General features: G+C 43.1%; 1 protein-coding gene across 1 annotated transcript in view; it reads left to right on the forward strand.

Moving 5' to 3' along the window:
- The first annotated feature begins 4,037 nt into the window (after positions 1-4,037).
- LOC121712017 (runt-related transcription factor 2-like) overlaps positions 4,038-15,322 on the forward strand; it is a 43,177-nt gene continuing 31,892 nt past the window's right edge. Inside the window, exon 1 of the mRNA XM_042095924.1 lies at positions 4,038-4,296. Within this exon, the coding sequence (XP_041951858.1) occupies positions 4,131-4,296 (166 nt within the window). The 5' untranslated portion in view covers positions 4,038-4,130. The remainder of the gene's footprint in view (positions 4,297-15,322) is intronic.

A 15,322-nucleotide genomic window follows, 5' to 3' on the forward strand; every position in this document is an offset into this window, starting at 1 on the left:
TAACCCTAGGGTTTGGTGGGGCCATTTGGTGTGTACATGTATGTGTGTGTGATGTGTGTGTGTGTGTGTGTGTGAGGGGTGGGGGGTATTTGGAAACCATCGCTGAAGCCCCCTAGGGCTTTGGTGTTTTGAGCTGCAGTGTAGGTAGAGAGCGATGTTTGCTCTGGACCGAGTCCTTGATTAAAAACGAAGAGGAAGACGAAAATCACTTGAGTTTGCAGTGGTCAGCCACCAAACCAAAATATCTTCCCTAACAAAATAATGTCATTGCATTACGACTACACTGGCCTATTTCTCTGAGATCTGATTTAATCTCGCTGCTAAGTTATTTTTAATGTGTGTTGAACTTGTAAGCATGCCATTTGATATTAAACATTTCCCCCCTCAAACTACTCAAAGGCCGATTTTATTTTCCCTCAAAGCTGCAACTCCAAAAACAGCCGAGGAGACACCACAAGAAAGCCCTCTTGGGTCATTGGAAGATGTAGACTCACTATTTGACGACCAGAGAAAAATATCTACTTTCACTCAAATTATACCCTTCAAGACCATACCAAATAATTCATTGTAGATATAAACATCCTTTTGGTAATATTACCTCATGTATTATATTTCCCCACCTTCAGTGTGTCAATGATTTGATGGAGGTGAACTCTCTGTGATTTCTTTGACTGAAGAAATTGTTACCAAACATGGTTGCCGTCTTGTTGGAGACCAAACGAGTACTTGCATAAGCATCAGAGCTATGGGGCACAAGCAGGAAAAATATTAGTGTGCGGTCGATGATGTTGCCTGGAGTTTTGAGTGCAATCTGTTGACACTGTACATGATTTAGGTCCCCATTCTTAACAAAAAGACGATACACAGGTAAACATTTAAAGCAACCAAGTATTAACCAGTTCCAAGCTCATCATGCCAACAAAAACCTTCCCCCAGATTATTCACTAATCCTCAACATTAGCCTGCAGACTCAGTGAACTGGTTCTACTATTCTCTCCCAGTGTCAGCATGCAGTGTAACTAGACCCTAAACGTTGAACTTCCAGCGTGCGCCATGGCTCCAGACTGACATGCGCTAACGCTAATTAGCAATTTACAGCAGTTTAGATGGTCAATAAATCTAGGGCCCGGGGCCGTTTGAAATGTCCAGTATTTATAGACTGACATCAGCACCACATAAACGGTGTTATGGGGACTCAAGCTTTCTGGGGCTGGAGAGGCATACTCTCACTATGGACAAATATTTACCAAGTGCCCAGCCAAAGCAAATGTTATACTTGACAAAAATGGCGAATGTGCGTGTGTGTGTGCGTGCATGTGTGTGTGTGTGTGTGTGTGTGCGTGCGTGCGTGTGTGTGTGTGTATATCTGTGTGTTGGGGGTGGGGGTGGGTACTGAAGGGGTATGGAAAGGCACTGGAGTGGAGATAGAGAGAATCTCAGATCTGTATGTTTGAGCACCTCCTGATCACCGCGTCCTAACGGTGCTGTATACAGTGGCACTGTTGTAGCCCCCAAAATGTCATAAATTCTGTTTTCATGCTCTGACGGCTCATGTTTTTCCCAGATGCTCATTAAAAAACAGTGCCTTGCATGAAAACACACACACACACACACACACACACACACACACACACACACACACACACACACAAACAAACACACATGATCCAGAATTTAACTTAAAATCATCAAGGTGTGTGTGTGAAGTGATGTGGCAGTCATGCACTATAATCATGTTAGGGCCTCGAGGGTAAAAGACGATTTGTGTTCAGGGTTAATTACAAACATGATTTATATACTGCTGACAGATTTTCATTAAATGGAAAACGGGGCTCATTTTGTATCAACTAGTGTGTTATTACATGAAAACAAAGGGTGGAAATGAAAGCATGCCTGAAACAATGCAGTTTTAGTATTTGTTTTTAAGTATAAAGAGCAAGATTTAAAAATGTCTACTGGTTTTCTCGTCAAAGACTTGCAGATGTTTCTTTAAGCCATTTGCCAGTATAAATAACAGGTATAGACTAATTGAACTTGAAATTGAACACCACCAACTAGACTCAAAGGGGCTTATATTAGGCCACACTGGAATAAAATAATGATAAAAAAAAAAATCAAACAACATTCCAAGAGTGCCAGACTTCAGATACGTCTCTTGTGCCTGCATACTTTATCTGTTCAAACAAATACCTGTGATCTTAAAGCTACACAAAGGCCCAGCCAAGTAGACGTTTCTTTGGTAAAAACTTGATGAGTCACAGGGGGACTGATAGCGGCTTGTCAAAAAGAGAACTTATGAAAGAGAGAGGAGGGGGGTAGATAGTTGGAGAGATAAAGTGACAGATTTGAAACAAATAGAAAACCTTCAAAAAAAATTTGTGACAGAGGTTGATAGAGAGAAAGAGAAAGAGAGAGAGAGAGTGAGGGAGAGAGGGAGGAAAAGAGAGAGAAAATAGAGGTGGAGTAATAGATGGATGGAGGGAGCAAGGAGGTGGGGTGGGAGGACAGGTGGGCGAGATTTACAGCCACTTACAGGAATCGCCCCCGCCTGTCGCCACGGTGAGAGCCAATTAGAGAGGAGAGTTGCCGAGTCATCCGGGGGAGCGATCTGACTGACACACACAGAAACACTCACACACCAGTGCGGGCGTCAGCTTCCTCCCTCCCTCCCTCACTCGCTCACACACACACACACACAGTCTCACTGTGGCACATGGGACTGCCCCAACTGTGTAAGAGCATGTGTGTGTGTGTGTGTGTGTGTGTGTGTGAGAGAGAGAGAGAGAGAGAGTGTGTTTGTGTGTGTATACTGTAAGTGTGCTGTAAGTCACTTCTGCTAAATGAATAAATGTCAATGTAAAGAGAGAAGAAAGACTAACAGGTCATGTTTTAAGACCTCCACTGTGCCCAACCAAGACTAACAGGAGTGTTCTATCGGATGATTACCTAAAAAAAGACAAACAGCGCCAGAGAGAGAGAATGAGAGAGAGATAAGTTCTAAAGAGAGAACGCAGCAGTGAGAAGGGAAAGGAGGAGGAGGGGGACAGAAACAGAGAAGGAATAAAGAGAGAAAGAAAGAAATAATAATAAAACAGTGTGCTGCTGCTCTCCATATGCTGAATGTGGCTAAGGCTGGTTAACACTCTATCAACCCCCACCCTCACCACCACCACAGTCACTACACTCCACCCTCCACCCCTCTCCCGTCTCTCAGAGGCATCGTGACTCAGGGGAGTTAAGTGGCTCCATCATCTCGCTCCTCCCCTAAGTGCCAGGAAGCACAGCCGAACCACGCGGCTCCACATGGAGGAAAACAGAGGGAGGGAGAGAAGAAGGGAGACTGTCAAAGTAGGAGAGAGAGAGAGAGAGAGAGAGAGAAGGTGGGGGACTGTCAGAGTGAGAGAGGGAGTGAGTCAGAGTGAGAGAGGAAAAGGAAGACAGAGAAAGAATCCTCACAGTGCGATCTGGTCCACTCAAAACTTTTTTTCTCCTTTTTTTTTTTTGAATGTTTCTGTTTTTCTTCTTCTTCTTCTTCCCTGTGATCTGGTGACATCACAAGCCTGTGACCCTGCCTCTCCGCTGATGACGAGGCTTGGAGGCGAGGGAAATAGAGATTTTTAAAAGCTGCTGCCTATCGGGACTCTGTGCTCTGTGTGTGTGTATGTGTGTGTGTGTGCATGTGTGTGTGTGTCTGTGTTTTTTTTTGTGCTCACCTCCACAGAGCAACCACAGACCGACGCCAGGGGCCACAGCTCCGGGTACCGTTTTTCCTCTCCGCCTGCTCTGCCTGACTGCCTGGCACGTCAACGGTTAATTCTTGCAGGTCACACTGTGAGACTTAAAGAGCAGCAGCAACCAGTAAGCAGCGCGGGCTTCGACCACACTCCCCAGAATCTCAGTGGGTTCAGCTCCCACCATCCTTCCCTTCATTCATTCCTCCATCCAGTCAGTCAGCTGAGGAGACATTTGCAACTTTTTTCTTCTCATTTTTTCCATCTCTTTTTTTCTGTAAAAAAAAGAAAAAGAAAAAACACAGACCTGGTCATTACTTGCGGTCATGCACAAATAGTTGATACGAAAAAACACATTTTTTTGTGGATGCTTTCTGCCTCTTCTGCGCTTCCCCTGGTATGGTCCGCGCGCCACCACGACTAGGACTCGTCCACGGTCACCGCCGAGACCGCACAGGAAACGAAAAACCGCACACGCTCCACAACCAGCGACCAAAAGTGGCGACCATGGCATCCAACAGTCTTTTCAGCTCGGTGACACCATGTCAACAGAACTTCTTCTGGGGTAAGTGTCCTGTGGGGGCCAAGAAGGGGCTTGGTGGGACGAGATGACTCTCTCTGATGATCTGTGGGTTAAGGGCCTTGTTAGGTCACTAATGGTGACTCTGTTGAGGTCATGGGTTTTTTTTTTTTTTTTAAATGACCCAGCTGTCTTTAAGTGTGGAGTACAACAGAGATGAGGGGTAACTGAGGGAAACTATTTTTTTTTTATTTTTTTTTTTTACTTTCCTCAATTTTTGCTCTCTCTCTGTCTCCGGAAACACTTGTGTTTACCTCGTGCTTATGTTTGCAAACATTCCCGCCGTGGAGCGCATGTTTAGACAAGTCTCAACTAGATTTGTAGGGTCACAACAGCGACTTATCAAGCAGAAAGACACTGAGCTGCATAAGAGCTGATAGCAACCATGTGATTCTCAAATGGAGAAGTGGACATTAAACTCCTGATAAGAGAATCAAACAGGGGACTGTGTGATGGTCACTATTAGTAGAATTAAGTGAAGGTGGCTTGGGAAGATGTTTCTGATCTGATTGTAGCTGACCAATAGCTCCTCTGGACTAAGTTGTGAAAGAGGGCAGTTTGTAAGACTGCACTGCCAAACTGTATATCAAACTAGTTGTGATGACAAGGATACAATAAGGAATTGTTGCAGCTACAATGGAAGTACCGTACACATTTATTTTGATGAGTAGTAAGAGATGACAGAGGAGAAAATATAGGGAAATTGGAAATGCATAGTTGAGACTGATGTGTCATTTCTGTCTGGATGTTAGTTGAAGGCTTTTCGTTGTCATTGCAAGTAGAGAAGTCATATTCCTGTCAGTCATCATAGATGAATTAGAAAGAATGACTACTTTATTATTAGCAATTTTATTATGTTTTTACAGTATTTTCTTTTCTAATAGAAAAGATAGATGACAAGATAGAGATGAAGAAAGATGGATAATTCAATAGTTTTCGACACAATGCTTTGAGACTTATTTATAATTCATACAACTGATAAACTACATTTTATGCAAACAGCACATTTCTTTATGCAAGTCAATTTATTTCAAGAATTGCTGTGAACATCACCGGTGAAGCTGAATGACAACCAGCTGAAATGATTCCACCTGACTTCCAGGCTTACGGGTAGACACAAGGACCATGTGTGTGTGTGTGTGTGTGTGTGTGTGTGTGTAGACATTTGAAAATTGGATTTAAAATAAGTCGACGCGTCCGCTGTCCAAACACAGCTGTGCTTCCTCCCCCAACCGGCCCGGCGTTTTTTTTTTAGTGCTCTTGAGACCTCGATGAGCGAGAGAGAAGCACTTCCAGCAATCAGCTCTCCCCTTATTACCAAGTTAACCTCTGGCCTCCCCCCGTCTGCCTCTCTGGGCCCTGTGAGAGGACCACGGCCCAGACTCAGCTCCGCTTACCCCCAACCCCTCGCCTGCGCCCATCTGCCCCAGAAAAAGAGCACACTCCCTGGGTACAAGATGCGAGTGAGAATGAGGGGGGGGGGGGGGGGGTGTGGAGATGGAAGAGGGGAACTGTAAACAGATGTGTGCAGACTCAAGGGCTTTGACCTGGGCTAATCAGCGGTGAGGCCTGGACTAACACCCCGGCTTCCCGTGCCGACGTCTGACGTCGCTCGTAGGTGTAGAAGGGGGCAACACAAGAGTTATTTGCTAATGCTTTGTGTCAGTGAAGAAGCCGGGGGAGGAAGAGGAGGAGGAGGAGAAGGAGGAAGGGGGGTTGTGTCAGTAGCTGCTGAGTGATGTGGGAGTTCTACAGGGCTGTAGTCAGAAAGAAGACATTATAATGCATTATAATGGACTGATTTAAAGTGCCTTTTCGATTTAAAATGCCTAAACGTTACTTTTTGAAATGAAGCTGGAGTTGAAGAGTTTACTTGAAGTAATTATTGAATTTCTGTCTCTCACACTTTATTGCAAAGATTTCTCACATATCACTCTTTTTATTATGCAAATGTACACCATATATTTATATGCTCACATATCACTCTTTTTATTATGCAAATGACACTGTGAGAAATTTGGAATCAAGTACACCATATATTTATATGCTCACATGCACACACACACACACACACACATTAAATTTCATTCAGGCTTTTCGGTGAGAGAGGATTTGGATTTAATTTCCCGAAAACATTTTTTATCACATCTCTTATTGGCATGTGGGACTAGACTAATTCTAAACATGTGTGGCATTCACACACACACACACCCCGTATCCCTCCAGGGCACACTTTTGTGTGAACGGTATTGCCAATTAAGCAATGCTAGTAATTATCATTTGGTAGAATTGAGAAGGAGGGACAATAAAATATGTGGGTCACGATGAAACACAAAACGATTAAAGCAAGTTAGATCATGTGAGAAATCATCGAGACAGCCTTTTTTTTTTAAATTCCAAAGCATTTTATGTGAAACCCAAGCCATGTTTTCTGTGGATGGGGCAGCTTCTATTACAGAAGTCTGCCTCTCCGTTTCAAGAATGTTGAACTTTCTGAGGGTGTCTTTAAACCCAGGACTCTCTTCTCTCCTGCACAAGGGAGGAAAACTTAGGACACCCCTCTCTCATCAATAAACATTCTGGCCAAAGAGTACAATGGAAAATGTATCATGGCTTCAGTCGCAGCTCCTAGTTTGCATTGATATCTCTAAAACCTATACATTTTCACTCTGATGTGCAGTGCTGTGCTTAGAAATCAAATCCCTTTTCTGTATTTATGACAAGTTTACAATATGATGCAGATTGTTTTTTGTTAAAGAAATATGTATAAAATGTTTTTTTATATTACATACATAAATAGTTTTAATGTTGAATTAGACCATACACACATTACTACAAAGCCAGTGGTGCCCTACAATTGAATCAGAGGAGATCACACAGTCCATGTCTACAGTGAGTATAGAGTAGACCCTTGTGTGAGGTTGCAAAGAATGCCAGGATTGTTCTGAACACCCCAACTCAGCTTCTCAGTGGCACAGCACTGATGGGTCTCACGGAGTATAATGGGGATTGGAGACTCAAGCAACATTTAACTCTTGTCTTCGTGACATTTGCGGTAGCCGATTTAGCACCCCTGGGGGCAAATGCTAAAGAGGCCTCAGAGGTGAGATGCATGTTTGTAAAAATGTAGGATCGCTTTGCAGCGACGAAAACGTGAATTGTGAACATTCCTCCGAGGAGTTTTTTGGCTCTCGTCCTTGTGGCTTTCCCAATGCCAGAGTTCCAATTAAGGCATTACGGTAATAGCTCCAAGGGCACCTATTAAACTCTTATTTTCTTTCCTTTGCTGTATCATTATTTAAGGCTTGTATGGACTGCAATACATGGCCTCATAATCAGGCAATATATCTACCAATGCCTGTAATCTTTGTAATACATCTACCAATGCCCGTAATCTCACTGGAATGCTTCTTTATAACACACATTGTGAAATTATAAATAGAATTACACAGGTCCTGACTCTTCTGGGGTGAAACATTAACATGAAACCACATAACTTTTGCAATTAGTAAAATGGTTTTAATAAATAAATAAATAAATTGTTTTGTTGTAAGATTGTAAGATGTTTTCATAGACAACACAGGATGGTTGTAAATTGACTTAGCCACCCAGAGACAATTGTGGAAATGTTTCGCAGGGCAGAAATGAATTATGCCACAATAATTAGGACTGCCGGTGCCTGGGCTGAGAAAGCTTTTTAGACAATATGGAGCTATTATCCACTTTGAGAGCTTATAATGTGCTTATTCAATTACAGTGCCTCACACAGCACCAATTAAGATATCAGTGTGGGGTTTTGACAGGAAACACAACAGCCCTCATTCTTATATTTACACATTATCCCAAGCTGCTCCCAACACGGAAGCATATCATTCCAAATGTCATCCCATGGCATCATTTGTGCTTCTGTAAACGTCGGCACTTATAGGGATTTTTGAGGAGCTCACAGCAACATGTCTGCCCTAATTTGGTTACAAAGTAAACAAAACAAAAAATGAGACACTGAGTGTTTTGACACCAGCAGTTACCATCAAAAAGAAGGTATTAAAAAAGTATGTATTGAACTTGGTATCTCTTTAATCAATTAGCATATCTTTACAGGTGCCCTGCCACACGTATTTCATTACTTTGTGGTAATGTCTGAAGTTCTCAGAAAATCAAAAATTGATCACACTCCAAAAAATCTTTTTCTTGCTGGTTTATTTCATTAGCAACAAGTGTAAATGAACAAACGTTTCAGCCTTATGGCCTTCGTCAGTGTGTCTGAAGTTCTACCATGGACATTTTTTGTGGAAAACATGCCTTGGTTACCTTGTTTCAAGCCATTCTAGCGTATAGAAAGCCTGCAGGAAGACTCAGCTCGATTTGCGCCAGTTCTCATTAATATTCAACAAGCTAAGCTGCTTGACTCTGATTGGCTGACAGCTAGTCGGTTTCGTCCATAACATGACAGCTGTTATCAACTAATTTTACCTTCATGACATGAACTTAGCTTGTCTAGCGAGTGCTAGCATTGTCCAAATGGGCAATAAACTTGCTAGGCTAGCGAGTGCATTAAACCTGTATAACATAGCACTTCCTTGAGTTGACAATAACGTTTTACTTACGGACTGTGCACTGGTCGTAGACTGCCGCGATGGTAGCCTACTGCTTCAGGCTTCAACAGCAACCTTTTTGCAAAGCCTGTGACATTGTTCCAAAAAATGAACTGAAGCCATTCCTCAAGTCTGGGTTCTTGGGCAAAATGCATCGTTGAAGTTCTATTTGTGCATAGCACACAAGGCCGTTGACATTCAGCCATCCTTGCATACGAAAACTGTCACAGAGCTAGACGAATTCGGTGGGCACGGACTTGAGCTCATGAATAGTAGCTCAATCAATTCCACGTCAAACTGAGGAGCTTTTGCAATTGGCCTAATTTCTCCACTTATTTATTTTCAGTGGCTAGAGCTGACAGAGGATGTAGCTGTTCATTTTCACATTCACGACATAGCACAAACACATATGAACCTAACATATTTTAAAAAATAAAAAGTAAAAACGGTTTTGTGTGGCAGGGCACCTTTAATCATCGTGTTCTTCAGAGTTGGATTCATGGCCCCAGCCGTGGCGCAACTGGCTTGGGCACCTGCACCGTACGCCGGTGACCCGGGTTTGATTCCCGCCCTGTGGTCCTTTCCAGATCCCACCCCGACTCTCTCTCTCCCACTCACGTCCTGTCAATCTCCACTGTCCTATCCAATTAAAGGCATAAAAAGCCCCCCCCCCCCCCCCCCCCCAAAAAAAAAAAGAGTTGGATTTAGTCACAGGTATGCGGCAAATGGTTTCAGGTAGAGCGATCCAGCATGCGGTAGTCCTTTGATCTCAGAGAGGGCCGAGCCCCAAACGTCTAGCGTGTCAAACACAAACTGGCAATTTGATTAATGCACTTAGTCATGGAGCAGAAGCACGTGAAACTGTGCCGGTGGCCGGATGCACCAAACGCTCGGGCCAATCAGAATTGAGAAAGGACAGCGGCAGCTGCACAGGTGTGTGGGGGAGACTCTGCGTTTGGCCATGATACACTGTGGCCTGCTCGAGCAGGCGCTCAGATTACCCTGCCCACGCATCCTCGCTGAAAAACGTTACGGAGGGCGTGGGCGAGCTCTCACCTGAGGCGTACCTGGCAGCCCAGGAAGAGGTGTCACTCATGCTCGGGGTCTCTGGGTCGCCCAGGTTGCTGTTTTTCTTAGAAACTCGATCGTCTCGGTGACAAGGCACGGGGAGCAGATTAAGAATAGAAAGAAAAGGAGGGTAGCGGAGGAGTCCAACAAAAAAGAAAAGGGGGGAGGGGGGCAAGGGATCGCCTTGCACCTCTGAGCTACTACGCGAGTATGACACAAGAGAGCGAGAGAGAGAAAAAGAGAGAGAGAGAAAGAGAGAGAATGCGTGGTGGTGGTATGATCAAACATGGCCCATCTGCCGTGGCCCATCCATTGTTCATCTGCCTTGTCTTGTCACCTCTCCTCCATCTTTGGTATGGTCTTTTCAGGGCCTCAGAGTTCAGCCACACTCCGCACTTCTAAGCAGGTCAGGAATTGTGTTCACAGACAATGACACCTCGGAGACAAAAAAAAAGCGTCATGGACACAATGGCCACTGTCACCGCACTTCCATACTGCACTCGCCCCCACACATGCACAAAAAATAACATACAAAAGAAATCATATAGCGGACACTCCCAAAGGATAACAAAGAAAAGTATACGTTGGTGACAGCCATTTTTTTTACAGAAAGGGAGTATGCATTAGTGTGATGGGATCTCAGGGGGATAGTCAAATAAGTGACTCTTCACTGAGTTCATAGAGTTGTTTGTGACATCAACACAAAGGGCGGCACACATGAAGTTAGAGGACAATAGTGGGCATAGTGGGCCGTAACATCAAATGCAATGACACTCACACAGTGGCCGTAGTGTAGCCACCCCTTCATCTCTGCGAAGTCACCGTGATATTTACACAATCAGACGTTACTGCAGCTATGTTTCTTAACTTTTATACTTTTGTTGTTGACTGCTGACAGTGTTTTTTTTTCCTTTGCTTCAATCCAAGACAGAAATTGGTAAATAGGAAGAAATGATTAGACTGATGATGTTTGTAAATATTTAGTGATTCCACCATGTGTATCTGTTTATTTGCTAAAATGAAAAAAAGAGTCTTCATAGCATTTAAGAGTCTTCATAGTGTGTGTGTGTGTGTGTGTGTGTGTGTGTGTGTGTGTGTGTGTGTGTGTGTGTGTGTGTGTGTGTGTGTGATGTGCGTGTGGTGTGCGTATGTGTTTGAGAGAGAGAGAGAGAGAGAGACAGGGTGTTTGTGTGGTGATTCTGACAATGTGCGTTACTCTTCGCTCTGTGATTTGTGAGTCGTGATGCTTAAGTTAGGGTAGACTGCACACACTCATTTCGCCGTGGAAACCACAGCCATCCAAAGCTGTAGTCTGGCACCTCATTATCATAGCTTCCATGCCAGGAATGTGTTGCGTTAGACAATTTTTTTCCCCCCAACATGGACATGCGACTTCAAAAAGACACAACTTTAAATGTACAGACTTTCATGCCACGAGGGTTGTTTGTGGATTTGCTTGTTCAGAATCGTGTCAGCTCCTTCGAAGCTCATTTAGATAATGACTTTTTTTGTTGTTGTTATGTTCGGTTTCTTTTTTCTTTTTTCACGTAACAGTAATCACAAAAATGCTTGTGAAAAGACTTAATGAGAGTTCTCTGAGTGTAACGCATTGAAATTGTCCCCGGCTCTCCATTAAATGTCGCAGAACCGTTTACAGACCTCAGACATCCTTACAGAGACCAAAAGCACTTCAAAGAAAGAGCGTTTAGGGAAATGTGAATAGCAGACATTTTGTTGTGACAAATAATGTATCTGAAGGCTTTTCAGTCTTTTGTCCTCCTGTTTAATATATTGTTAACAGCAGTAAAGGAATGAGACTCTCACACAAATATCATTTGTCAATTCACTGGTATGGGAACCAAACACTTAAGGACTGTTTTGTGAGAAAATGAAAAACAGTTCAGTCCTTGGACTAAACTATGAATACATTGAAAATTATATTTTAACAATATTGTCTCAATCATAAACTTAAAAGCAAATAAATAAATTTTGATGCTGTTTCTGAGTGCTTATTGTTTTCTAAAGCTTTGGTTTTAATCATAAAACAGTGTGTGCTTTTGGAAAACAACAGCAATTGTGTTTGTTCAAGAAGAAAGAATTGATAAATAAATCCTATACAAAATTAAAAAGACACTACTTCTGGCTGGGTTTTCCATGGCAGAAAAAACACCAGCTGCACATTCACCACATCAAACATGTCTGAGCTAGTCACATTAATCCCTCGTAAATTTGACAATAATTACACTATGAATTGTATCAAATTACCATCAGTATATAATCGAAATTTAATCAAATCCATATTTAACAAAAATATAAACGCAACCCATTTTTCCTGAGTTGACATAAAAGGCTTTTGCACAGAACATCTTATTTGTTCACAAATTTGGTCAAATCTGCACTTCCCCTTAACATTGAGGTCATGGGTAACAGCTCAGTTGGGTCGTCCTATAGTCAGCTTGCCATTTTCACACTCCTTCAAGCCTTATGGCATCAGTGGCATTATGTTGTGATAAAACTGCTTATGTTAGAATGGCCTTTTATTCTGACCAGTCCAGGGGGGCATCTACTGTATGCAATAAACATGCCTATCAATCAACATCTTTTGATGTGTCACACATGTCAGTTAGATGATCTTGGTGAGGGTGAAGTGCTCACTAACAGTTTTTAACACATTTTTGAAAAAAAATTGAGATAACTATGCCTTTTGTGTAAATTGAATCTATCTATCTATCTATCTATCTATCTATCTATCTATCTATCTATCTATCTATCTATCTATCCATCCATCATCCACCCACCTATCCATCCTCAATTATAGCCTCCAATTATAGCGTCTCAGGCAACGGTTCCCTCCACCAGCAACTGTTTCTACCTACCTAGCTACCTATTGTAGATTTATTGACGCTGAACCTGACAATTTTCTGTTTCCAAAACGACCTGTCTCACACAGACCTCTCACATCTCGCTCCCTAAGAGGGTTTAGGGAGCACATCAGGAAAGGGGAGGGTGACCATGGGTGGGCTGAGGTGAGGTGGTATGTGTGTGTGTGTGTGTATGTGTGTGTGGTGTGTGAGGGCGTTGGTTGTGTCCAGTGCCAGAGAGGGGGGGGGGGGGGCGCTTCCACCTTGACCATAAACTCAGAGCGTGACATAATTGATTGGCCTCTCCAGCGCTGGCAGTCTGGCCTTGAACGGTAGCTATTTCAGGTGAGACAGCAAATACAAATGCCCTCTGGAGGATCTTTTTTTAAACACAGACACACACACACACACACACACACAGACCTAGAATGGAATAAAGGGAATGCAATGTATTTTACTGCTAAATGTCACTGCCATAAAAAACAGCATTTGGCGAAAAATGTTCTGGGTTGAACTTTATGTTCTGTCTGAAATGAAGTAACGGTGCTGCAGGAAAAAAAAAACACTTCACAGATCAGACCAAACGCCCAGAAGGCACATCTTCATAATAACACACCCAATTATAGATAATGAGCTTATGGTTTAACCACTTCTTATTAAGCTCTTAATAACCGTCATAAAAGAGGCTTGAATTGTTATGCTACTGTATTTATTTATTTATATATGGCGCATGTGGCATCTCATATTGCTGTAACCATATAAGGCATATTTCAACGTCATGTTGCCTGTTTGTTTTATTGCTGTTATGTGCTCAGCAAATGGGGAAATTGTTTCATTTTGTTCCCATGCACATAAAATGCAAACCACCCTCAGAAATGGGACATGTTCAGCTACCTACTATCGAGTGCTCCCCAAGATGATTCCAGTGCTTTCAGTGTGGGATGTCTTGTATTGGAAAAATGCCACAGTCGAAATGCCTAAGTGTAATTTGGTCCAATTCTGAGAATTGCAATGGTATGTCATAACGCTAACCGCAAAACTTATCATTCCCGAAGCACGACGATTTCCAATAAAATAGATGCTCCCCTTGGGATTTCGTCAATCGCTCTTCCACGGACGCCACATCCAACTGGCTGTCATAAACAGGAATCAGATTCGGAATGAACACTTGAGGGAAGGAGGAAAATGGTCCTGATCACCCAGGAAAGTGTGCCAAATTCAGTCCAGTTCAGCAGCAAGTTCTGGAATTGAAGGATCTATCAATGGAAAAGCAAAATGGATAGAAATATATCTGGACATAGATGTTAGATGATACATAGTGGATTTCTTCTATGGTCCTAGGGCTGTGTATCCCTTATAATGTATGACAATGTTATATAAACAACTATGTGCCCCCGATATTTCTGTGATATTCTGAGGAAGTATTGGGGTCTTGTTATGATAATAACCTTCAGCCTACCTGAAATTCATGTGGAGAACATAGCATAGTGAGATCAGGAGGGGAAAGAGTCCCTCTGCGTGTGTAAGAACCTGGGTCGGAAAAGCTCTATACGTGGGTCAGTGAGTGCATAGAGTTTGGACCTGGTCCACAATGGAACCGAACCAAACGGGAAATACTCCCAGATCCGAAAAAGAACCTCAGCAGCCATATCACTACCCTATACTTTTAGAATCCTTTCCCCCTCTCCAACCCTATTTGCCTCTTTGTGTAAAAGTCTGTCACAGGCGTAGCAGGGATGTTAAGCTGTCTTGGTATTGCATGAACACCCAACACCTCCACCTCCTGTGCCAGTTGTTTGTAGTGAAAGGCCAAAGGACTGGACATCCATACTCTCTCAGAGACCGATAGGTTTTACATTTTTAAGTATTTGACAGACAAAAGCAAGCTCTGTGTATACATATGCAATGAGTAGGAGTGCAAATCACCAAGGTCCACAGGCCTGTTGACATCCAGGAGTAACTCACTTAGTGCAGTGTTTTGTGTGTGTCTCCAGACCATCCATTCTCTTCTAAAAAGAGTTTTTCCTCTCAGAAAGCACACAGCAATGTTTTTTCTTTTCGTTTTTTCGAGCGGAGTATATGCATGAGCATCTGTTGGCTGATTTACTCTCCCCACCACTACCCTTTTGCATTTCATCCTCTGCCATGTTGAACACCTGGGACCTCCCGAGCCGGAGACACACACACACACACACACACACACACACACGTCCGTAAAGATGCCAAGGCAGCACTCCAGCGCCGAACGATAGGTGATAGCTCCCCCGTGAGCCGTGCTCTGGATACCTGCCCGCTAACGTTGTCCTCCAGTTACTCTATCCATCACAGCCGTACGTTATACCTCCAATAAATCATCCTCAATCGACTGCGGGACAAGGTGAAATCCCCCCACATAAATCTGGTATTAGTTTTTAGGCTCGCACGCTGGATAATCCTAAACGGCCATGGCTACACGAGAACAGCGTGTCTTGCAGATGTACTATAAAT

Source organism: Alosa sapidissima, chromosome 6 (genome assembly GCF_018492685.1).
Source record: "Alosa sapidissima isolate fAloSap1 chromosome 6, fAloSap1.pri, whole genome shotgun sequence".
NCBI lineage: Eukaryota > Metazoa > Chordata > Actinopteri > Clupeiformes > Clupeidae > Alosa > Alosa sapidissima.